General features: G+C 51.2%; 9 protein-coding genes across 9 annotated transcripts; 6 read left to right on the top strand and 3 right to left on the bottom strand.

Moving 5' to 3' along the window:
- Positions 1–778: 778 nt before the first annotated feature.
- PV05_05354 (uncharacterized protein) lies at positions 779–1,656 on the top strand (the record flags this gene model as incomplete). Its single annotated transcript, XM_013461848.1, has 1 exon — positions 779–1,656. One exon carries the CDS (start codon positions 779–781, stop codon positions 1,607–1,609), a length of 831 nt encoding a protein of 276 aa, XP_013317302.1. The 3' UTR covers positions 1,610–1,656.
- A 45-nt stretch (positions 1,657–1,701) lies between these two features.
- On the bottom strand, positions 1,702–2,637 carry PV05_05355 (uncharacterized protein; the record flags this gene model as incomplete). The annotated part of the gene is made up of 1 exon (XM_013461849.1): positions 1,702–2,637. One exon carries the CDS (start codon positions 2,635–2,637, stop codon positions 1,702–1,704), a length of 936 nt encoding a protein of 311 aa, XP_013317303.1.
- Positions 2,638–3,269: 632 nt separating this feature from the next.
- PV05_05356 (uncharacterized protein) lies at positions 3,270–4,052 on the bottom strand (the record flags this gene model as incomplete). Its single annotated transcript, XM_013461850.1, has 1 exon — positions 3,270–4,052. One exon carries the CDS (start codon positions 4,050–4,052, stop codon positions 3,270–3,272), a length of 783 nt encoding a protein of 260 aa, XP_013317304.1.
- A 466-nt stretch (positions 4,053–4,518) lies between these two features.
- On the top strand, positions 4,519–8,089 carry PV05_05357 (uncharacterized protein). Its single transcript, XM_013461851.1, has one exon. The coding sequence runs from the start codon at positions 4,973–4,975 to the stop codon at positions 7,757–7,759; it is 2,787 nt and encodes a 928-aa protein (XP_013317305.1). The 5' UTR covers positions 4,519–4,972; the 3' UTR covers positions 7,760–8,089.
- A 466-nt stretch (positions 8,090–8,555) lies between these two features.
- On the top strand, positions 8,556–11,130 carry PV05_05358 (uncharacterized protein). Its single transcript, XM_013461852.1, has one exon. It carries the CDS (start codon positions 8,565–8,567, stop codon positions 10,683–10,685), a length of 2,121 nt encoding a protein of 706 aa, XP_013317306.1. The 5' UTR covers positions 8,556–8,564; the 3' UTR covers positions 10,686–11,130.
- A 68-nt stretch (positions 11,131–11,198) lies between these two features.
- PV05_05359 (uncharacterized protein) lies at positions 11,199–13,309 on the bottom strand. The gene is made up of 4 exons (XM_013461853.1): positions 12,891–13,309; positions 12,698–12,827; positions 12,274–12,645; positions 11,199–12,223 (listed from the first exon to the last, which is right to left on the bottom strand). Exons 1-4 carry the CDS (start codon positions 13,259–13,261, stop codon positions 11,330–11,332), a joined length of 1,767 nt encoding a protein of 588 aa, XP_013317307.1. The 5' UTR covers positions 13,262–13,309; the 3' UTR covers positions 11,199–11,329.
- Positions 13,310–14,735: 1,426 nt separating this feature from the next.
- On the top strand, positions 14,736–15,994 carry PV05_05360 (60S ribosomal protein L2-B). Its single transcript, XM_013461854.1, has 4 exons — positions 14,736–14,790; positions 14,841–14,890; positions 14,946–15,437; positions 15,493–15,994. Exons 2-4 carry the CDS (start codon positions 14,842–14,844, stop codon positions 15,714–15,716), a joined length of 765 nt encoding a protein of 254 aa, XP_013317308.1. The 5' UTR covers positions 14,736–14,790; position 14,841; the 3' UTR covers positions 15,717–15,994.
- A 209-nt stretch (positions 15,995–16,203) lies between these two features.
- Positions 16,204–18,220, top strand: PV05_05361 (uncharacterized protein). Its single transcript, XM_013461855.1, has 4 exons — positions 16,204–16,755; positions 16,820–16,987; positions 17,037–17,433; positions 17,484–18,220. Exons 1-4 carry the CDS (start codon positions 16,629–16,631, stop codon positions 18,010–18,012), a joined length of 1,221 nt encoding a protein of 406 aa, XP_013317309.1. The 5' UTR covers positions 16,204–16,628; the 3' UTR covers positions 18,013–18,220.
- Positions 18,221–18,394: 174 nt separating this feature from the next.
- Positions 18,395–23,503, top strand: PV05_05362 (uncharacterized protein). The gene is made up of 3 exons (XM_013461856.1): positions 18,395–18,854; positions 18,930–22,931; positions 22,986–23,503. Exons 1-3 carry the CDS (start codon positions 18,762–18,764, stop codon positions 23,217–23,219), a joined length of 4,329 nt encoding a protein of 1,442 aa, XP_013317310.1. The 5' UTR covers positions 18,395–18,761; the 3' UTR covers positions 23,220–23,503.
- The last annotated feature ends 32 nt before the right edge of the window (positions 23,504–23,535 follow it).

A 23,535-nucleotide genomic window follows, 5' to 3' on the forward strand; every position in this document is an offset into this window, starting at 1 on the left:
ATCTTGCTAACACTTATCCAAGACATTATTGTGAGTTTTAGCCGTTGTCTCGACTTCGATTGTGATCTAACAGCACAGGCCTTCCATGAGGTTTATCTCAAGTCAGCAATAGCTCCGGGTTCGACTCCCGGCCGATGCAATGAAGACATCATATATTTTTTTGCGCTTCCTCCGGTCTGTCCTTCTTTGATCATCGTCGAAGCAGTGGGTGGGAGCCAGAGCCAGTCAACCTAAGGCTGGCATCCAACGGCTGCACAACGCCAACGTTCTTCGGCTTTCCAAAAGCATGTCTGAGTAGTTTACAATGTCATTGTTTCAGATATTATATCTGTTTTATCCATTCCTGTATTGATGTGCGGCTATTTGAGACAGTACAATATATAGGATTAGGTGAGCATTCAGGTAAGGGTGAGCCCCTCGACCGCCTATAAGCTTAACTGGAAGCTGAGTGCCAAGACTTTGCAGCAAAAGCCTTCTTGGTACTTCCATGATTGAAGGTTAGACTCACACATAGAAATAAAGCTAGAACTGTACGGAGTAACTCCGTAGAAGACACGCATATGATGTGTGTATCGAAAGCGCTGCAGGACCATACAACCAGACTTCTTAGAAGTTTGGAGCAGAGCCGAGGTGAATACAAGAGCATAGCAAGTGTCGGGCAACGAGCACTAGGAGCCTGTCTAATGGTAGAATCCTCATCGAGACTGCTTCGCCGTTAAGCTAAACAACCCCTTCGCCAGCGTCTTGGCCACTTTATATGTCTGAGCGCACAAGGAACATGTATGAGACAACCTATCTTTCTGATGACGGATCCCAGTCCGAAGAAGACGATGCCCTGCCTCTCCCAACCCTCACCGAAAGTCCACTGCATCACCCGGACTCCTGTCTAGGACTCTCCTCGAGCTTGTTGGGCACAATTCTTGACATCCTCCAGCCACATAGGATCGCACCAGAACCCTCATCGACAGGAAGATCGACGAAGTTGAAATGCCTATCCATTGGATCAGGGGCAGGACTCTTCGAAGCACTGTTGAGAAACCACGACCCCGGCCTACTCGAGGTTTACGGGCTGGAAGTCTCGTCCTCGACCAATGCGAACAAGTACCTCCCCCAACATAGGCGACACACCGTCCAGTCAACATCAACTCTCTACGAAGAAGCATCTGAATATGATGTATGGCTATTCGTCTACCCGCGGGACCCGAGACTTGTCAGGCAATATCTTGAACTCGCCTGCAGGACCAAAGACACGAGGGTGATTCTCTTTCTGGGTCCGAAGGCTGATTTTCTTCCTCCCCACCGTGGCGATAACGACGTACTTGCCGCTGCCGAGGACAAAGAAAGGCCAGCACAGGAGACGTTCGCCGCTGTCCTAGGTTCATTCTCTGATCACATCGAGGTATGCCAAGAGTTCAGCAGGTGTGAAGACGATCTGTTAAACGTGCCTAGCCAGGAGTCTCAACCAGGACAGGCGCAAAGTGTGCACGATTCGTCTGAGACGAGCCACAAAAAGCCATTCAGATCGTCCATCTACTCATCTTCCGAGATCGGGCTTACGTCGTATGAGATCTTGTGCGTGCTACGACAATGCGATCCTCGAGGCATCTGATTGGCGTCATTCCATGGAGTCATTGCCCCATGATAGCTAGAGAGGACCCCCTCCATAACAGCAATCTATGTCGGGGTATTTCAACAACTGTCTTAGACTTTGCCAGGCCAGAATCGTCCCTCCTTCTTCGCCTTTTCCTCCCAAGCATAATCATGCGCAAACACAACTTCGACCTCTGCCGGCTTGTCCTCTCCATCCACCTTAATCCCGTCTTTCGTCGCTGCATACAATCGTGCCAGTGTCTCCTTGGTCGTTTGAATGTCGACGTGTATACAGCAAATCTTTCCGGCGTCGTCCGTCCATGTCGCAATATCCCTCTCGCCTGACAACAGCCGCACATCATGACAGGCATCTCCTGCTAGGCAGACAAACTTGCTGGCGTGATCCGAGATCTTGCATAGTAGGTTGATATGCCCTGGAAGGTGACCCGGCGCATTAACGATATAGAGGCTACCGTCGCCGAAGAAGTCGATCGCATGTGGGAATGAAGCCAGCGGCTCCCATGAAAATTGAGCGTTGTCAGCGCCGTCTAGAGGTGGCAACTCTATCGTACGCTCGAGTGGAAGCAGATCTGATTCGAAAATCATATGCTTTCCCAGGTCATGCTTTGTCTTCCCGCTTAGAAGGTCAAGGGCACCATTGCCGACAACGAATTTGGTCTTCTGGCTCGTGAAATCTCGAGGAAGTCCAACATGGTCGTAGTGTACATGGCTGAAGATGACGTAGTCGATCTCCTCGTGGCTTAGACCTCCTGCGGCAAGGGATGCGACGACGTCAGGTTGCGTCGTTACCGGTTGGCGGCTGTCTAAATGCGATTTCAATGCTGCATGGTAGAGACCAAGGTCCCGTCGTATACCCAGATCGAACACAATTCGAGTAATCTTTCCGTTAGCCGCATCCGTGTGCTGGATGAGGAAAGACAGCGATGGAACAGTTCGTTTGACATTTGGATCGTTTGGAACGACGAAGAATCTTTCTGGTATCGTAATGTGACCAGCGTCCAAGGCATGGACTGTAACAACTGCCATCCTAGGAGCTGAGTTTGGCAGAACGAACGTCTGCTGCAGCGATCTCCTCCTAGGTGACAAAGCCTGGCTACAATGAGCAGAGTGGTGCCGACTGCAGCAGATAGTGGGAGGCTTTAGTTGTGGGAAGTCAATCTGTAACTTCGACGATGGAGCCGAGTACCCCAATTTCGACTACAGGACAGCAGGCCTTGTGATATAGTACCCACGAGTACCTTTAAATGTGCTACTGCTTCGTAGGAGCATGAATGCTTCCCCGCACAGGAATCGGTGTTCCCAGGCTTATGGTGGTTGCAATGAGGGGAGTCTTCCCCAGGTTTCGCCAGTCTTGACCCGATAGCTAACCGATGCAGACAGGTAGTAGATCTTCTTTCCACTCGTCTTCGTATCATGCTGTCAATTGAGTGGTTGCTGGCTGACACAACACAGATCCAAACATGGCCTGAAATTGTGCGGCGTGAGAAAGGTGCAGGGACATCGAGTCCATTAGCTTCATGCGCTCAGTGGACACTTGCGTCAGCAACTTATCGCTCGGTCAACCAAGGTGCTTGCCATGGATTTCTGATGCGCTGGGGCCTGTGGCGGGCTGACAAACAAACTAGTATCGAGCGTCGCCTCAAACAAGCCTGACTTGATCAGGACCCGGATCTGCCTTTGTTGCGTTGCTTCTTTGCAACACTGGGCGGCACAAATCGTAGCGATGCCATGGATACTTCGAGATCATTGATGGCAGCATCCGAGACACTGATGTCCGATTTGAGATTCGATGCATTTGTTTCTCGTTGTGTTCCCTTGACGCTTCTCCCGTTGTCCTCCTCCAATGCCACAGGAACAGGATCATGCTTGCTTGTCGTCTTGTGTTCGGTCTTTGTTTGCCGTCGTTGATGGCTGTTTGGCTGTGCTTGGTCGGTAGCAGTGGAAACTCTCCTCCGACGCCCTTCCCGCAGCATAGAGGTCGATTTGTCTATGCCAACGTCGACAATTTGAAAGTTGTAGACCTTCGGGAAAAGATGCTTGTCAATCAGATGCAGGCGTCTCTTCTGCGGTGTCGAGCATTTTCTGTCACAGTCTTCGACGAAACAAGCGTAAGTCTTCTCACCTTTGGCTTGCAGAGCTTCACGAAATGTATTGTGATGCTCGTCAATATGCAGGGCTAAGAAGTGAGCAGTAGGGAAGTTCTTGCCGCACGATGTGCAACGATTGGCATGATCTTTGGCATAGTGAGTCTCAAAATCCTCAACAGTAGCAAACTCAAGTGCATCTCGATGAGGCGGCAATGAACATTGCATGGCAGCTTGAAATGGCGACGTTTCGCAAGTGCTGAGTTTTGCAGGACGAGGAGATTCGAATTCTTCTCGCAAAGAGTTTGTCTCAGCCTCGGAAGAAGCGACCGAAGAGTTGCGTGAGCGCTTGACCATGGCGGTGAGAGTCGCAAGGATCGGTCAGGCGACTAACGCCAGGATAGTACAAGTATGTTTACTTGCAAGATGCAAGATAGAGCTAGACTTCTCCCACGTGCAATCGTGAAAACAAGTCCTTGCCAGCATCAGCACCATAATCCAAGATAAAATTGATTGAAGAGAGACACGGAGCGATGACAAGTATCCAATAGCAGGGACCAGGCTGGCAGGATCGACGAGGAAGAAGAGTCTTGAATGATGGATGGTGGCTAGCCAGTCCCCCAGTAAAGAAGCCAGACTGGAAAAAGGCAAGGCTACCGTCCTTAGAGGTGCATGATGGCGCTTTGCGAGATGCCCCTAAACCCCATGTATCCCTGCGCGCACCCTACCGGACCTGCCTAAATCAAGCCTAGAAGTCTTCCAGGCGGCCACTTATTCGGTTTGATTGGTGCATCGCTCCCTTCCTCTCTCCCTGTCTCTTTGTGTATCAAGTCCGCTGCCTCAAGTCCATGTCACCCTTCAGGGACAACCTTCTCCTCCACTCGTTGGCGTTTCAGGTTTCCAGAGGATGATGCAAGCAGTACGAAGCAGTTCCCTTCTCCAGTGACACAGACACGACAGACCTCGCTTGCCTCGTCTCCCATCCGGACAGCTTATGGGTCCTAGATTCGATCATCCTGCGTATCTCCTGACCCGACCGCATCCTCCTCCAAGAACTGGTCTCGAGTTTCTGAGCGGTTTCAGCTTTGAAAGTCTTTTGTTCGACGCAACATTCCTCTCAGTCTACTGGCACAGGACGCTGCGGTGCACGCGCCTCAACTCGGATCTTGACCTGACATCGATTTTCACAACGCTACTGAAATGCTAGCCTTGTGAAAGGAGGAGGAACACATCACAGTCCGCTTACGCGGTACGAGCACAGGAAGTTGACAGTGACAATGTTGGCCTCGCAACCACCGTACACGGTGCCTACTATTCCCACGACTACTCAACAGGTACCTATTCGAAACTTCGCCGAAGGCACCCAGAGAACACAGATGACTTCGCTGGCTCTCCAAGATGGCCTGTTCACCTCTCCTACCAACTCCGAGTTCTCCGACGTCTACGATGGCTTAGACTCAGTAAGAGCATGGGACGAGAAGAAAGTTGGCGAGTGGCTGCAGTCCATACGTTGCGGACAGTATGAGTCACTCTTCAAAGCCAACAACTTCACCGGCGAAAGTCTCCTAGAGTGTGACCAAAAGATATTGTCTGAGATAGGGATCAAGAAGATCGGGGATCGTGTGCGGATCAACGTTGCGATAAAGCAACTTCGAAACAAGTCCTCGGTACTACGGACGCGGAGAAACAGAGACTCTCTTGCTGTTCTCGATGGCTTTGTTGGTACCCCTTCTTCGTCCGACTCACCTCGAACACACGCGTCCAGATCACAGACTGGAAGCGGCAAGAGATTCTCTCGCCAATTTGATCCCTCGGCCTTGCAAAATTTCAGCTCAGCAAGCACCGGCTTCAAGGTCGGTTCACGACCAAGCTCACCACTAGCTGATGTACATAGCGCAGGCTTGCGAGCACATCGTTATGCTGGGAGCCCCATGGACAACAGCAGGAGTAACCCGACTACCGGCTACTTCAGTCAACCAGGTTCGGCCAATTCCACATCTGGGAAACGACCTGAAACACCTCAGATTGTCAGCGTACCTGCCCGGGCTACGCACATGCGACAAAATTCCAGTATTGACGGCTTGACTGCGGGCGGATTGCCCATAGGTTCACCCGTTATCAAGATCATTCATACTGGCGGGCAAACGAAAGTTGTCAACATCAAATACTGCAAAACTCCAGACGATGTAACCTCGACAGTTCTGAAAAAATTGCATCTTCCGGAGACTCACTTTCGCAATTACTGCTTTTACATCCTCAGTGGTCTCGATCCCGAACCTGCCAACTGTCGTCGCGTGCCCGAGTCTGAATTGATGAGGATCTGTGGCGACTCGACCCGGACTGAGAGGAACAGATTGATACTGAGGAAGATTAATGACGGACTCCCTGACTCCGACGAGCTACGCAAAGCAGCGAAAATTGCGACCGACGAATCACAGATTCTGCATAATAATGCTTTGAGCACGAACAATATGCGCAACCAGATCAAACTTCAGAAATTGACCGGCGAATCATGGCATCATATCCAAACCCCTATCTCGCCCGTTACGACGACCGATCGAAATCGCAATGTCATGGCCACGGCGGATGAATACGAACGCCAGGAAGCGCAACAACATCTTAGAGTCCCGAGCAATCAGAGCTCCAGACTACGATCATTCTTCGGCGCGCGACCTCCAAGCGAGATGATAGTACAAGAGTTGACAACGTATTTCCCGGGTCATCAGCGCGAAGACATTGAGAAGACTATGAGGATGTCAGTGCGACGATCACAGCGCATGAGTCGAGCGGCCAACCGCTTGAGCGTCATGAGCAATGTTAGCTACGCTTCCAGTCTCAAAGACGCTCCTCCCGTGCCCAACATTCCTAGCATTGCCGAGTCCTGGCTTGCTCAGACTCCAGGACAACCTCGGACGCCAGCAGCACGGCCTTTATCAGTGGTCTCTGCCAGGTTCAATTTGCCATCTTCGTCCTTCAGAGATTCTATCGCATCTTCGACTCTCCATCCCCTTCAAGAAGAATCTCCTTTGGAGCCAAATCGGAAATCTTACGTCTCTTTCGATAGCGGGTCTGATACTGCACTGGGCAGTGAGCTAGTCCGAGGGAGCTACATCGATGAGCGCTCCAGCAGCCTTGGATCCGAGCACGTCAACGAGCGATTGTCTGTCATCGTCGCCGAAGATGGCGAAGAGGAGGACCAAGAGCTGACTTCCTTCCTCAGAGGCAATAGCTTCGACAAGAACAACTGGATGAAAGGAGATCTTATCGGCGAGGGCTCTTTTGGCAGTGTTTATCTTGCACTGCACGCTGTCACCGGCGAACTCATGGCTGTCAAGCAAGTTGAACTCCCCAACGTAGCCAAAGGCACTGAAAGCGATAAAAAGAAAACTGCGATGATTGCTGCGCTCAAGCAGGAGATCAATCTGCTTCAGGGTTTGCGCCATCCTCATATCGTCCAATACCTGGGCACGTCGTCAGACGAAGACCATCTCAACATTTTTCTGGAGTATGTCCCTGGCGGATCTATTGCAGGCATGCTCAAGCAATACAACACCTTCCAGGAACCTTTGGTTCGAAACTTTACGCGACAAATCCTAGAAGGCCTGTCATACCTGCATGCCCGAAATATCATTCATCGGGATATCAAGGGCGCCAACATTCTGGTTGACAACCGCGGCGCCGTGAAGATCTCTGACTTTGGTGTGTCAAAGAAGACCAACTTCAATGGAATGAATGGCACGCCTGGCACACGGACCTCGCTCCAAGGTAGCGTATTCTGGATGGCTCCGGAAGTGGTTCGACAGTCGGGACAGTCGATCAAGTCTGATATCTGGTCTGTGGGATGCTTGGTTGTCGAGATGTTCACTGGCTCAAGACCGTTTCCCAGCATGACCACCTTGCAGACGCTATTTGCCGTCGGGAGCAATAACGAGAAACCCACGATTCCAGAGGCTGCAAGTGAAGATGCCAAGAATTTCATGGATAAGACGTTCGAGGCGGACCATGAGAAGAGACCCGGCGCAGATGAATTGCTCAAGGAGAAGTTCTTGCAGGCTATGGCTTGAAAATTCTTGGGAGTTGGACTTGACCGTGCTTTCTGAACAGCAACAATCTCTGTACGGATATGGGTAAAGCTGAGCTGGACTGAACTGCGAGAAACAAATGGACCCAGGTGGGGAACATAGTCCATCTGATGAGTTGTGTGAGTGTATAGTGCAGAGAGTGCGCTGAACGAAGACAGGAGCCTCAAGTGAGTAGGATCTGCCTAATGTATTTGATATTCAACAATGAGCCGTATGCATGCTCTTCCTTGAGAACTTTCACATCTCGCAGACAGGATAAAAAGCATCCAGGGCGGGCCCCCCTTCCCCCGTTCGCGCCTTTCTGGCATACTCTGGTCACAGAATTGGTGCTTGCTCAAGAGGAAATAAAGGCATCCAAGTGGCCGGAAACCCAAGTCCTTCAGATCGCCATAAATCTCGACCGGCTGTGTGTCACACGGCATTAGGCATATAGCCCGCGCCCCGGCTCCAGCTACGATGTGAACAACAGGCAGAGGTATGTGATCTCTTTTCATTTTTCTGCCTGACCACGGAGTATGGATACTACCTAGGTAATTTCATGATTTCATGTGGCAGGTGGCCCCCAAATAGTGCTCGCTTGGGCTGCATTAGCGATGGCTGGCACAGCCTTCATTTGAAGTCGCACACCAGCATCACAGCCTTGATTCAGGTCAATCATACCTACCAAGAACCTGGAACAGCCTCACTACTCGACATGTATTCCGACTTCAGCCTGATCGCGACGGAAGCCCGTAAGGCGGCGATATAAGCACGATGGGTGTCCCTCACGTTGTCGCATCCTCCACTCATGCTTATCTCTCGAACACAAAAGAGACACGACATGGGCAGATTCAATGGCCCATTATGGCTCCGAGCGAGGCCAAGCAACAGTATTTCATCGATTCCGCCATCAACAGTTGGACACCGACTTCGCAGGTATCGATGGCGTACTTTCCTCAACCTCACAAGCCCACTACTCCTCGTCGGCTTTTATGCTTTCATCTGCCTCTACTACCTCAACAGACCACCCGAGAACGGCATTGTACAGACTGACGACACGAACGCACGCTGGGTCTTCTATCTTTGGTTCCTAGCCTCGATTTTCGTCTTGGATTGGGCAAAGACAGCTCTTGCCAAATTCGAGGCTGCCGCTCTCATGGAGCCTCGATTGGCCCCAACTTCCGCGATGGAACTAATGTGGCATGGTGATGCCAACTGGTCAAATTTCCTATGGTGGCTACGGGCCATACGAAGTTTCCTCGTTACCCGTTCCTTCCGTCTGCGGACGAGGACTATGTGTAACCGCCACTACCTCAAGTCGACACCAGATTCTCTGTGGATTTTTCTAAGCACCATCTCTCTGCTGATCTTTGCCGCCGTACCACTCAGCGGCCTGACTATAGAGCTAGCGACCATGTCGTCAGCAGGTCAGCAACTTGCGCCAATCCTAGGGCCGAACCCTCGGACGTTCAACTTGAGAGGCTCACTAGGACCACACGACTTGACGAGAGGCAGGTGGCGTAATGGCGAGCTTACAACACCAGCCGATGCATCTATATTTTATGCGCCTGAAGGAACAGCTAATGTGTCGAACACATACTTCCATGATCGGGTACAAAATACAGGCCTATCTGGTCCTGTTCGGGCATTCCTTGGTCCAGCCGTCACAAATCTAGTAGCCGGAAATGCTTGGGGGGTCGAGGCAGAAATGCACTGTCGCCAGGTCCGTCGCCAAGATCTACAGCTCCTTCAGATATCGGACATCAACAGTACGGGGGTCAAGGTACGATACTCCCAAGGTTGGAGTTCTCCAGGAAACTCAGACATAACCCTAGCCTACAACGAGACAGGGGTATTATGGCAAAAGACTACGTTCAAGCTTATTGTGGCGGCAGATGGTACCTGGTATGGCGACACACCATATAGCGTTGCCGCCAATCATGACATGTCTACCATCGACGCGATTTTCAACCACGCACCGGAAGATCAACCGACGACGGCCGTTTTCGAGGCTTATCTATGGCAAGGATGCGATTCACAAGTCCATGATGCTTTCATGCAAAGCCTCCTAAGCAATGAGTCTAGTCTTATTGACAGGGATGAAACGCTAAACGGTTTTAATGGAGCTGGGTACAGCCTCCAATGCAGCATCAAATCTGCGGTTGGAAATGCGACAGTTGATCCTGGCCGCCGGACCTACCGCGCTTTCACACGGGGCACTGTAGCCAAAACTACCTCTACCGACCAAGACACGTATCCTCTACAAGTCCTAGCAGTTGAAGCGTTCGGCAACTGGGACATCAACAACTACGCGATGAGAGGCCACGACGGCTACAGCACGGATAACTCGTGGATAACTCTACACCTTGCATTGGGCATCCCCCCCTACTTTAACCTGATGACTCTCGGCGATGGCTACCTTGGCGATCAAGCTGATACCTACAGGGCTCTGATGCCGGTGGATCTGACCCTTGCCATCTACAAACTTTTTGGCAACGCCATGATTACAATGATGAGTCCCGGCTGCCAAGAAGCCTGGTACGGAGGCTTGCATGAGCTCGAGTATACGCGATATATCGTCGCGGGAGTTATCGGCTGGCAATACATCCTGGCCCTATTCGGTGTCTGGGCCAGCGTGGTGTTTGCCATATCTGTATGGTTACTCTGCACGAAAAGATGGTCTCCGACGCTAGGTAGTTTCGAATTCTTCAGACTTGGTGCTCAATATACGGCCGAGGTCAACCATTTCGACGAGCCCAGGTTCGAAGCGTGTGCATCGTTGCAGAACATTCCAGGCATGATTGGCGTGTTGCCCGGAGAAAAGAGCGACGGCACTGCTGGGTTCATTGGGCTGAGTGAGAACATGGCAGACCCTGACAAGGCTTATGTTTTCGACCGTAAGCTTGCGGCCATGCATCGAATCGCTTGACGCCTGTGACTATTGTTTGGATATGCACAAGGGTGCCTCGGATACTATCAATGTTGTGCAAGCTTGCTGTCTGAATGCCAGGACCTTGATGCCCTTGAACAACGAGATCGCGGTATTGCAAAGCAGTGTGGCTTGTACTTGTACGACTTTTTGTTTCAGCACAGAGGTCTTGATGCCCTTTGACAAAAAGTCCGTGATATCGCAGAAGATCTACATGGCCTGCATACAGGTATGGACGACGCTGGTCAGGTACCCGATCGTGCAAGGAGCGCAACTGCATTCACATCACCACGGCGGATTCAGAAATGTGCTACTCCCATTCGCAATTTCACTTGCGATTCTTAGTTGTGACAGTCCTTTGAATGGCACCGGAAGAAGTCTGACAAATAGACAGAAAGCTGCAACAACGATGGGGTAAGAGGATCGCGTGAACAGTGTGCACAGGAGCGCCTTGAAGCACATACGATGCTTCTTAAGGGGCGAAACGTCAATAAGAAGAAACAATTAAAAGCCGTAGTAGCCTGTCAAAACCTCTTGAGTCGTTTCAGTCTTTTGTGACCTCTACTGACCAATCTTCTGAGAGCTTTTTCTGCCCTTGAGCTTACTAAACAGCTTCTCTCAGCCATAACCTACCTGCATACAGTTCATGACAAGTCCATTGGCTGTACTGAGTTTCGCAACTGTGATTGCGGAGACGAAGGGACGTGATGTTGCTGGTTCTCAATACCGTTCTGCATGCCCTGGGTACCATTGGCGGGTTTTGTCCGTGGGACAACATCAATGGTGTCCATGAGCGGGATTTCACTAGGCTGCTGTAATGGTTTCAGCGCCTCGCTGGACTGTGGTGCGCCATTGATAGAGGCACCGTTGGTGATAGGTGGTAGAGGTTCTGTAGGTGGTGGTTCTGGCTCTTTGCCTTTCCGATACCTCAATTGGACCACCAGACTCTCCTGAGTATTGTCGTCTTCGCCCAGCTCGTCAGGCTCAAGTCCTTCGTCGCTCATTGCATCGTCATCGTCATCCCCTTCATCCTCTGCGTCAAAGTCCGGCTCCGACTCATCGGGCTCGTCTTCGTCCCCACTCCATTCCTTGCCCGAGGACTGTCCTTCGTCACTTTCTGACTCCGTTCGATTGGAATACTGAATTCCGGCAGTCTGAACTGGGCGTCCTGACCTTGATGTGCGTATAGCTCGTGTTGGTGCGGAGGCAGGCATATCCTCACTAGTCTCTGTGACGTGTCCTTCTCCTGCTGCTCTCTCCATTTCTTTACGCTGGTCGACCAACATGCTCTCGCCATACATTCCACCGAGTCTGGACTTGACCTGTCTGCCGCTGGCAGTAACCGTGGGACCAGCCTCGAGAGGTGTGGAAATACGCGTCGATCGCCTACTCGACAGTCCATCGGAGCCATACTCATCATCTGAATATGTATATCTCATTCTCTTTCCTCGGGTCCGTCCTTCATATAGCGAGAATCCAGGTTCGGGCCGAGTGAACGCGGCTTTCCGAGCCAAACGGTATTCACGGCGCTTGCGTTTCTACAGCCTTGTCAGCAATTGCGCTCGCCACTGTTCGACATGTTCCATACCTCTTCGCCGGCTTCGAATCGAGGTATGGCCGCTCTCAATTTGTCACCGTTTAATTTCGAATTCTGGGTGTGTTCTTCTGCAAATTTGTCTGCCAGTGCTGCGACTTCCTGAATAGATCCTGCCACGCTGAACCAGGTGTTTGTTTTTGCAGTTTTCCCGTCATTTTCCCTATATATTCTGAAGTATGAATCGTCTAGTCCTTCAATGAGCCAATATTTGCGCCGCCATTGATCGGAAAACCATGGTTGCACGCTTCGTGGCTGATTCTTGTCATCGTCGCGTCGCGTCTGCTTATAGGATTCTTTAATAAGGCGTTGCACGACTTCAGAGGAGTTTAGCGACCATAGGGCGAGTGCTTTAAGGAGGTTTAGCTGTTTGGCATGTCAGTAAAGCGACATGCGGACCGGCAATTAACGTCCGTACACGCTCTTCAGGGGTCATGTTGTTGAAATTCTTGCCCCCATGGATTGGGTTCAAGCCCTTCCAGGCTGTTATCCATTGGTGATGGTTCGATGAGATCGCGTCTTCGAGAGCCCTTCCATGGTGACCACGTCTGTATCGAAGATCAGCTCAGGTGTCCGGCAAGAATTGTAGCGGCTCTGGGACAATGACTAACTCGACCTCTTTCTTTCTGTTCAGCACAAGACCAAGCAAGGCACATAGCAGTTTCTCCATGAGTTCATCGGGAAGTTCGCCAGAAATTCCTCTCTCAATGTCTTGGGGACCAATTGCCGTGAGGTATTTTGGGAATGCTTCATGAAAGCGGCTCGCGAACATGACAATGAACGCGATTGCATCGTTGTCCGCGAGAGTATATTCATGGGGAGGGGAAGGGGCTCGCTTGGGTGGTGGTGGTTCTGGCGACTCGGCTTTTGGCGCAGGCTTGAAGTAGCGGCCTATACCGACAGGCTTTGACATTTTTCGGACCATCTCCTCGTCTTCGGAAGACGGTGCCGAAGAGAGGGAGGAAGTGTCTGAGTCGGCCATGGTGGCGGTGGTGGACAACAGACGCGAATGTTGGGATGAGGAAAGAAGTATGGAAGCTACGAAGACAGGCGCAGGAGCGGTCTGGGAGACAGCCAGATGTTAAATTGACTTGGCGCGTGCGAGCCACGCGTGGAACTACCTGGTACTTCAACCAGTACAAACTCTATGCCGCCGGCGATCTTGGTCCGACAAGCTCCCTGGCCGTAAGACCATCGAGAGTCCATGAACAGCAATCCATCCTTCAAGGGCCCCTTGCCAGCCTTGAGTCGTTTGCATTTGGCAGACCGTCCATCCACCAACCGCTATTCGGGTGATACATTTCGACGCGGTTTGCCAGTGCCAAGCATGAACATCCGCCGCGAGAAACCAAACCCTGGCGCTTCGCCGCTCTGTGTCATTGTCCTGATACCCATTACCACCATGCGCAGAGCTGTGCGCACCAGGCATTTCTTCATCTTTGCCCCCAGGTGGACGCCTGAACAAGAAAGACACTGGGATTCTCATTCGGGGCCGCTGCTCGAATTCCAGCTGGCTGACAATGCGGGGTTCTCCGCATGATGTGCGAGGATTGCTGCAACAAAATTTTCCTCAGACATTGACGCGCATCAAGAAAATTGATGGAGAAGCCTCCGTTCTAACGGAGAGTGCGAATGACAGGCTGGCTGTAGGGCGTAATACGCTATAGTGATAGATGGACAGTTTGTTGAGGCAGACCTTTGGCAGAGACATGCCGCGACACTGAATTTGACGGCGCGTTTCCAGCGGTCTCATAGGTCGTATTAGCATCCAAGCTGTGTCGGATCGGTGCAGTGATCTGGCAATCCAGAAGCGGACCCATATGTTCCATATTTTGGCACACGGGTGACTCTGACGCAACGCAGCCCAGCGTCGAGACGGGATTCAAGTTAGGTCATAGGATGTAGATGCCCGGAAGCTGAATTTGGTTTGTCGTGGACTGATCAAAGACAATGGATGAACGTAGAAAATGTCATACTGCTTGAGCCAATCTGCATGATTGGCCCATTCATGGTAGTGCTTTTCCGAGGGTACCCCCATTGCCGTAGGATTTTGTGCCCACTAGAAGACGCACAGAACTCACCATATACCTAATGTCAGCAAAACCAGGCAGGAGTGTCATGGATAGACCACATAAAAGACACCGCGCTCAGAGGCTGCATAACGTCTGATATTTGACTTACCAAGGGACACAAGAACTGTGACCGTTTCGAACTCAATGCTCTCTCTTATGAACTGACGGTTGCACGTTGAGTCCGAATTTATCAGGGTGGCTGCGGTGTCGATTGATGGTGATAACACGATGGATGTCACTCCGGATTAAGTTGAGGTTTGGAAGGAGGTTCTGAGAAGCTGGAGAGCCAAGGGAGCATCGGGCTTGGCGCCTGGCACGTGATGCCAAGATTTTGAAACGGCAACCGCTGCCCACAGTTTGGAAAATTGAAAGTGCGCAGTCTAACATCTCTCACACAACAGACCTCATCGCAGCCTCGCCCAGACAACGTTGTTGCAAAGTAAGACATCTCAGACAATCGATATTTGAGCATCACTGATTACAATACAGGATGGGTCGAGTCATTCGTAACCAGCGGAAAGGCCGTGGGAGCATCTTCAGTTCGTTATGACCTACTGTATTTCAATCGATCATTTACTGACAACAGACTTGCAGCTGCTCACACTCGCCTAAACAAAGCCCCTGCAAAGTTCAGAACTCTCGACTATGGCGAGCGACACGGTTACTTGAGAGGTATCGTGAAGGAAATCATCCACGATCCGGGTCGCGGTGCGCCGCTTGCGCGTGTGGCCTTCCGATCACCATACACCCCGAAAACCCACACCGAGACGTTCATCGCAAACGAGGGAATGTACAGCGGCATGTTCATCTATGTTGGAAAAAACGCAGCTCTCAGTATTGGCAACGTTTTGCCTCTCGGCCAGGTTCCTGAGGGTACGGTGGTTTCGAACGTTGAGGAGAAGACTGGTGACCGTGGTGCTTTGGGCCGAACCTCTGGTAACTATGTCACCGTTATTGGACACAACCCGGACGAGGGCAAGACGCGAGTCAAGCTTCCCAGTGGTGCAAAGAAGGTTGTCCTCAGCTCAGCCCGAGGTATGATTGGTATCGTTGCAGGAGGTGGACGAACAGATAAGCCTATGCTCAGTACGTGGATGCAGAAGGACCCTCGTTGCAGAATGTTGGCTAATAATTACTACAGAGGCATCTCGCGCAAAGCACAAGTTCGCTGTGAAGCGCAACTCCTGGCCCAAGACTCGTGGTGTTGCCATGAACCCTGTCGACCATCCTCACGGTGGTGGTAACCATCAACATATTGGCAAGGCTTCAACCATTTCCAGATATGCTGCCCAAGGTCAAAAGGCTGGTCTTATTGCTGCCAGAAGAACTGGTCTGCTCCGTGGTACCCAGAAGACCAAGGAATAGACGTGACGATTGCATGGGTGTGGAAGACGGCGTCATTGTAATATGGCAACCTTTGGGCTCATCGTCAAGTCATGAGGATGGTACCAAGCATCTGGCATCGGGAAAGCCAGTCAAAGCAGATTTCAATCAGAAAGATGAGACTCATGAGTGCCAAAGTTTTGGCTGGAATGATATCAAAAATTTCATCGTGCCGCGATATTCCTTTGACACATCTCCCACAGAAAAGAAAGACGTAGCAAGAAATCATCACCCCTTTGTCTGCCAATGTCGAGTCTGACCAAACCATCAAGCTTGGTAATTTCTTTGAAGAGGCGTGACTCGTGGTGCCATTTGGACTGTTCGGAAGCAAATGCTCGGCAGGAACATTATTTGCGTTGATAGGTGGCCCGGCCGCCAATGGATGTCAAGTAAAATATGGCATTCCAGACCTCGCGGTTCTGGCGGCGGCTCGTGGCGTTTGGCGTGGGTTTTGTTTCAGAGACGCAAGCACCACAAGAGTTTGAAGTCAGGGGTAAGAAGCGCAAACGACTGGACAATTGAGCGTACGGGAAGGGAGGGTTGCGCGTCACGATCGCCGCTTCCATCCTTATCAAATGCTGCTTCTCCAAACACCTTTGGCCTGTCCTGTCCATTCTTCCTTGTTTTGACCTGTAAGCGCAGACAATCGTTTTTATCCTCTTTTCTATTCTGGTGCTGCTCACTGCGGCTCGCCTGACTTTCTTTTGGTCGGCTTGTTCTGCCCTTGTAGCGCTGCATTCCAGTTAAATTACCGCGGGGTCAGATCACCCGGAGCCTCCGTTCACTTTCGCTCTCTCGCTCACTGCGCAGCATCAAGTCTCTCTACATAATTATCATCATCTCTACGATCTCCTCAAACCTCTCTTGCTCCAGTCACGAACCTCTGCAACGAACATGAACGTTAACAAGAAACTCGATCGCTTGAAACAATGGGCCGGAGAGCGCATGGGAGGGGAAGTCAAGACCAATGTGTCGGACGACTTCAAGGCCCTGGAAGCAGAAATGGGCCTGCGTCAGGAAGGTGGGCACATCCTTGAGGTCCTACAAGCCACCTGAAAGCGGAAATTCTAACTTTCCCCGTCTAGGCCTGGAGAAAATGCAGAAGTCCATGACAGGATACGTCAAAGCTGTTTCCAAAAGATCCGAAATCGAAGGCAAGGAGAAGACACTGCCGATCGCATACCTAGGTGGAACTATGATCTCGCATGGAGAAGATTTCGATCCCGACTCTGAATACGGACAATGTCTGACGAGTGAGTTGTCGCCAGATGGCATCCCAATCCAACTGCTGACGTTGCAAAGTATTTGGACGGACGCAAGAGAGGTTGGCTCGTGCACAAGAGACATACATATCAGCTGCTACAACATCCTGGCTTGAGTGTCTGGAAAGATCTCTCGTTCAGATGAAAGAATTCCAGGCTTCACGCAAGCGACTCGAGACAAGAAGGCTTGCTTACGACACATCTCTGGCCAAGATGCAGAAAGCGAAGAAGGAAGATTTTCGAGTTGAGGAGGAATTACGGACCCAAAAGGCGAAATACGAAGAATCGGCGGATGATGTTCAACGAAGGATGGAGGAGATCCGTGACTCTGATCCTGAAAGTGTCACGGACCTGGCAGCCTTCCTTGACGCCGAACTGGCGTACCACGACAAGTGCAGGGATGCTTTGTTGCAACTCAAGAGTGAATGGCCCGCTAGGTATGTTGCTCGCCTTCATCTCGTAGGTCGCCACTGACAACGCCATTCAGGTCACAACAGTACCGCGGATCTCGCCCAAACCCACGATCCAGGTCGAACACTGTCAGATCTTATACACAGTATTCCGAGCCAATCGAAGAACCAGCTCCAGTAGTCGAAGTCCGGCCTACAATCAAATCGAGTCGGTCACAGACAACCCGATACGGAGAGCCGCCCTATGAGTCTTCGCCGAGACCACACTTTGCTCGAGCAACCACGTACGACACTGGTCGAGACCTGTCTCCTGCCAATATGGCTCGCATCTCGCGAGTACCAAGCGATTCGCTGATGATTCGCACCGCACGATCACAACTCCGCAACGTTGAGGAACAGGACGTCTTTGCAGACGAGTCAGGCTCTTATACCAACAGCAGTCCTGACCATGTTTATGGCGAACAGTCAGTGTCACCTGCTACCTCACACGGAAGTGGATCGTTCACCCCTTTAAAAAAGAGTGGTGCACCGCCTCCGCCACCTCCTTCTCGAGCGAAAAAGCCGCCTCCACCTCCTGTACCAGCCAAACGGACTATTCTGACGTAGAAACGAGCCAAGTATAATGTCACTTTAGCATGCCGGGTGTTGGAAAGCCTTCTGGATACGATCGGCGAGTACGGCGTTCAACGAGATTTTGGGGAGTTCTGCAAACCAGTAGAACGGGGAGTCCGGGTTGGCTGCGGATGGCAGCGTCTATCATAGATACCACGTTATATTATCAAGTATAGCAAGCATGCATCGATTGACCCAGGAATCTTTAGACCGAACGCATAAGCGAACTTGGATCCTTTCTAGCACAGTCTTGCAAGTCTAACAGATGAGATATATCACGTGACTGTAAAGCGGCAGAGAAAAAGCCAGCTTGGCGTTCTGTTGCCTGAAAGGCGCAAGCGCATCCTGAACCTCTCCCCCTCGTCGCAGTTCCGAACGTGAAGCCTATCCAGGTTCGAAAATCATCACCAACGCGTCGCATCCATCTCTTCCAATCTTAATAAGACACTCTCCGACCGCTGACCGAATTGAGGAGTGCGCCCAAGGCCGGCAGATCACTCTTCGTCCCCTCTTTTCGATATCCTCAGCTTAGCCACCCAACCTCAGCCCAGTCACCAGGAGTTGTTCCATTGTAGAACTGCGCCCAAGTTCATCCATACTCACAAGGCTACCCCCAGTCCCCGCCAATCGATCGTCAACCACAATCTTCCAGTGTAATATCGATGTCTGGTCAGTCACTTAACTGATCGCCTTGACGAAGGCTGCCAAACATCACCCAAGTCATCGATCACGGACGAGTCACCATGGCTTCGGTCCAGTCTGCACCAACCATGCAGGCCCATAACACCGCTCTGCCACCGAACCTCTCCCAAGCCCAAGTGCAAGAAGTCTATCAGGTAAGACCATACCCTAAACATTGCGCAAGCACCAAAACTTTTCAGACGCGCTCCGATTCATTAACAGGTTGACAGAAATTTCAGCGCATGAAGGCCCAAAATGTCCCCGAAACCGATCCTGAGTACCTCAAAGCCCACCGCTTCCTTGCCGCGGTCCAACAGCAACAAAACTATCGCAAGATGGCTGCACTGCAGGCCCAAAAACAACAACTTCAAGCCCAGCAACAACAACCGGCCGCCCAACACCAACAACAACAAATGTCACAGCAGCCTCAGGCTCAACCAAATGGACAGCAAGCAAACGGCAACGCGAGCCAGCCTTCCACGAATGGTACTAGCATTGCTCAGCCAGACGGTGCAGGTGCGCCGGTGAATGGCACATCATCAGGTCCTAATCAACCTGCGACCGCGTCCAACAATGCCCAGACTGCCGTAACGCCAGCGCAACGCGCTGTTGCTCAGGCGAATGGCAGTTTTTCACCAGAACAGCTGAATCTGTTAAGGACACAAATCTACGCGTTCAAGATGCTGTCGAAGAATTTGCCCTTACCTCCGAAGCTACAACAGCAGCTGTTCCCGTCACTCAAACAACAAGCCGCTGCCCCAACCGACAAAGCTTCAACAATCGAGAAGGGTGCGGATGCTGCAGCAGATAAGGAGGATGCCGTGTCCAAGGAGCTTGCGCAAGCGAAGGCTCATTTCGACTCTTATCAATCTCCTTACAGCCTCCTCGCAAAAATGATAAGTTTTTCAGATCATGCTCAGCGTGGCAAGCGACAGAAAATCCCCAGCATCATGCCCATAGGTATTGACATTGAGCAAGTGCGAGAAGAACAAGAGCGGCTTCTCTACAACCGAATTCAGGCTCGCAAAGCTGAGCTCGCCTCCCAGTCTGCGAACGTAGCGTCCTGGGATGTCAGCAGATCTTCTGAGCCACATGCCGATGACAGCCTCAAAATCAAGGCATTGATCGAGTTCAAGAAATTATGTCTGGTGCAGAAACAACGCGATCTCCGACGAGAACTGCAGCAGGATCTGTACTATTATGATAACCTGGCCATGACAGCAAATCGATCGATGCACCGCAGAATGAAGAAACAATCACTTCGCGAGGCTCGAATTACCGAGAAGCTTGAAAAACAACAACGAGATGCAAGAGAGAACAAGGAGAAGACTCGGCAGTCCAATCATTTGCAGTCGATCATTGCACATGGTCAAGACCTTCGCAACAACGCCATCAGTCAACGTGGTCGGATTCAGAAGCTTGGACGCATGATGGTTACTCATCACCAGCACATGGAGCGTGAAGAACAGAAGCGTATCGAACGCACGGCCAAGCAGCGATTGCAAGCCTTGAGAGCTAACGATGAGGAGACCTATCTCAAACTTCTTGGACAGGCGAAGGATTCACGTATCACGCACCTCCTTAAGCAGACTGATGGCTTCTTGAAACAGCTCGCTGCCTCCGTCCGACAACAGCAACGTAGCGCCGCGGAGAGGTGGGGCGAAGACAAGTACATGGAAGAAGAGGAAGAAGGCCCAGGTGACTCCGACGACGAGGAAGGAAGCGGAAAGGTTGATTACTACGCGGTTGCTCACCGCATCAAAGAAGAAATCAACATACAACCTTCGATACTGGTTGGAGGTACTTTGAAAGAATACCAACTGAAAGGTCTTCAATGGATGATCTCACTCTTCAACAACAATCTCAATGGTATCTTGGCCGACGAAATGGGTTTGGGCAAGACGATTCAAACCATCAGCTTGGTCACGTACCTCATTGAGAAGAAGCGGCAATACGGCCCTTTCTTGATTGTTGTACCCCTGAGCACTTTGACCAACTGGAATCTAGAATTCGAGAAGTGGGCTCCATCGGTCAAGCGAATTGTGTACAAAGGACCTCCAACCACTAGGAAGGCTCAGCAGCAAAGCATTCGACAAGGGAACTTTCAGGTGTTGTTGACCACTTACGAATACATCATCAAGGACCGGCCGATCTTGAGCAAGATCAAATGGGTCCACATGATTGTCGACGAAGGTCACCGTATGAAGAACGCGCAGTCAAAGCTCAGCAGCACCATTACCCAATACTACACCACCCGTTACCGTCTTATTTTGACTGGCACGCCGTTGCAAAACAATTTGCCTGAACTCTGGGCACTTCTGAACTTCGTGCTTCCTACCATCTTCAAGTCGGTCAAGTCATTCGACGAGTGGTTCAATACGCCTTTCGCCAATACTGGTGGACAAGACAGGATGGAGCTTTCTGAAGAAGAGTCACTTCTGATCATCCGTCGTCTGCACAAAGTGTTGCGTCCCTTCCTCCTCCGTCGACTCAAGAAAGACGTGGAGAAGGATCTGCCTGACAAGCAAGAGCGCGTCGTCAAGTGTCGATTCTCAGCACTTCAAAACAGACTGAACGTGCAGCTGATGACGCACAACAGGCTTGTCATTGCTGATGGAAAAGGTGGAAAGACCAGCATGCGTGGTCTCAGTAATATGTTGATGCAGCTGAGAAAACTGTGCAATCACCCGTATGTCTTTGAGCCCGTCGAAGATCAGATGAACCCTGGCAGAGGCACCAATGACTCAATCTGGCGAACGGCAGGCAAGTTCGAGCTGCTCGACAGGATTTTGCCCAAATTCCGCGCTACTGGACATCGTGTCCTGATGTTCTTCCAGATGACTCAGATCATGAACATTATGGAAGACTTTCTGCGACTGCGGGGCATCCAGTATCTACGTCTCGACGGTGCTACCAAGGCGGAAGATCGTTCGGAACTGCTGCGTGTCTTCAACGAGCCGAATTCTCCCTACTTCTGCTTCTTGCTCTCAACTCGCGCTGGTGGGCTGGGTCTCAACCTGCAAACCGCAGACACAGTCATCATCTACGACTCCGACTGGAACCCCCATCAAGATCTGCAAGCGCAAGATCGTGCTCATCGAATAGGACAAAAGAACGAAGTGCGAATTCTCCGCCTGATTACGTCCAATTCGGTGGAGGAAAAGATTTTGGAACGAGCACAATTCAAGCTTGACATGGATGGCAAGGTCATTCAGGCTGGTAAATTCGACAACAAATCTACTGCTGAAGAACGTGACGCCTTTTTGAAAACCTTACTTGAATCCGCCGAAGCTGCCGAGCAAGCGGCGGAATCAGAGGAAATGGACGATGACGATCTCAACGAAATCATGGCTCGTACAGAAGATGAATTGGTTCTCTTCAAGCAGATGGACAAAGACCGTGAGCTGAATGACCAGTATGGACCTGGGAAGCCATTGCCGCGTTTGATGGGCGAAGATGAGCTTCCAGAAATCTACATGACGGAAGACAATCCTGTTCAGGAAGAGGTGGAAGAGTACACCGGTCGTGGAGCTCGTGTCAAGACTCAAGTCAAGTACGACGATGGCCTTACGGAAGAGCAATGGCTAGCTGCTGTCGACGATTCAGACGACTCTATCGGTGAAGCGGCTGCCCGCAAAGCTGCCCGAATTGAAAAGAGACGCACCAACAAAGCGAAGCGTGAGCGTGCGGCGACAGGCGTTGGATCCTCACCGGAGCCAGATCCCGAAAGCTCCGAAGAAGAGGAAGAACCTCAACCCAAGAAGAAAGGCCCGAGAAAATCGGCTGGACAAAAGCGGAAAGGTGATGACATTGAAGAGGAGACACCGGCCACAAAACGCAAGCGTGGCAGACAGCCCAAGACCACGGACACTCTGGCTCCGTCGGACCGAAGTGCTCTGCAGAAAGCGCTCAAGAAAGTATTTGAATCAATCAAAGCTTTGGAGGTTCCGGACTCGGACCCAGAAGACCAGTCGGAGGATGAGAGCGATGATGAGCCACCTACTCGATTGATCATTGGACCCTTCTTGGAACTACCGCCCAAGAAATTGTACCCGGACTACTACAATTTCATCCAAGATCCGATCGCGATGGACATGATTGAAAAGCGTATCAACAATCATCAGTACACCACCCTGAAAGACTTCAGCAAGGATGTTGCCCTTCTGGCAAAGAATGCTAAGACATATAACGAGGACGGCAGCATGCTATACAACGACGCGATAGCCATTGAGGTGAGTTTCCAACTTCCCCATGATGCGCAGTAGATGTTGCTAACAAGGAAACAGAATCATTGCAACGAAGAAATCGCGAAGCAGATTATGCACAATCCCCATCTGGCCAATATTGGAGACAAGTCTGCACAAGACGGTGATTCTACTGCAGCAGGGTCAAGCGCTGGGACACCCCGAGGATCAGTGGCGCCAGTAGGAGGCACCAAGTTGAGATTGACATTGGGAGGCGGCAGCAATGGGTTTGCCACGAATGGGACGACGAGTGGTGCAGCCAGTGGAACGGAATAATGTACTATTGTACCATAAAGCGATCAAGGGATTTTGGAGAAGAGAACATGACCATTGGGACTTTGACGGCGTCCGGTGATATTGAGGAACTGCAATTGTGGCATTGGCTTGGTGAGCGGGATGTCCTTATGACAACCTGACGAGGGTCGTGGGCGATGGCTTCGAATTCAGATAGGAGATGACTGTGAGACTAACTACCGCATGGACCCGCATGAACCAGCGTGTTCATGCTGCAGCTAGCTACTCTTCATGCTTGCTTGTTCCCAGACACACCACGATCCAGGCACATGCCCGTGATTTTTTGATAAGTGATGGC

The sequence above is a fragment of the Exophiala xenobiotica genome, assembly GCF_000835505.1.
Source record: "Exophiala xenobiotica strain CBS 118157 unplaced genomic scaffold supercont1.3, whole genome shotgun sequence".
NCBI classification, from domain to species: domain Eukaryota; kingdom Fungi; phylum Ascomycota; class Eurotiomycetes; order Chaetothyriales; family Herpotrichiellaceae; genus Exophiala; species Exophiala xenobiotica.

Bases quoted from the DNA above. Each gene is read 5' to 3' on its own strand.
- PV05_05358 (XM_013461852.1), top strand. From the start codon at position 8,565: ATGCTTATCTCTCGAACACAAAAGAGACACGACATGGGCAGATTCAAT.
- PV05_05361 (XM_013461855.1), top strand. From the start codon at position 16,629: ATGAACGTTAACAAGAAACTCGATCGCTTGAAACAATGGGCCGGAGAG. The intron at 16,756-16,819 runs GTGGGCACATCC...TTCCCCGTCTAG, and splicing joins AATGGGCCTGCGTCAGGAAG to GCCTGGAGAAAATGCAGAAG. The intron at 16,988-17,036 runs GTGAGTTGTCGC...GACGTTGCAAAG, and splicing joins ATACGGACAATGTCTGACGA to TATTTGGACGGACGCAAGAG.
- PV05_05360 (XM_013461854.1), top strand. From the start codon at position 14,842: ATGGGTCGAGTCATTCGTAACCAGCGGAAAGGCCGTGGGAGCATCTTC. The intron at 14,891-14,945 runs GTTCGTTATGAC...ACAGACTTGCAG, and splicing joins AGGCCGTGGGAGCATCTTCA to CTGCTCACACTCGCCTAAAC. The intron at 15,438-15,492 runs GTACGTGGATGC...TAATTACTACAG, and splicing joins AACAGATAAGCCTATGCTCA to AGGCATCTCGCGCAAAGCAC.
- PV05_05359 (XM_013461853.1), bottom strand. From the start codon at position 13,261: ATGGCCGACTCAGACACTTCCTCCCTCTCTTCGGCACCGTCTTCCGAA. The intron at 12,828-12,890 runs GTTAGTCATTGT...TCTTCGATACAG, and splicing joins AACAGAAAGAAAGAGGTCGA to ACGTGGTCACCATGGAAGGG. The intron at 12,224-12,273 runs GTATGGAACATG...ACAAGGCTGTAG, and splicing joins GATTCGAAGCCGGCGAAGAG to AAACGCAAGCGCCGTGAATA.
- PV05_05362 (XM_013461856.1), top strand. From the start codon at position 18,762: ATGGCTTCGGTCCAGTCTGCACCAACCATGCAGGCCCATAACACCGCT. The intron at 18,855-18,929 runs GTAAGACCATAC...ACAGGTTGACAG, and splicing joins AAGTGCAAGAAGTCTATCAG to AAATTTCAGCGCATGAAGGC. The intron at 22,932-22,985 runs GTGAGTTTCCAA...ACAAGGAAACAG, and splicing joins ACGACGCGATAGCCATTGAG to AATCATTGCAACGAAGAAAT.
- PV05_05357 (XM_013461851.1), top strand. From the start codon at position 4,973: ATGTTGGCCTCGCAACCACCGTACACGGTGCCTACTATTCCCACGACT.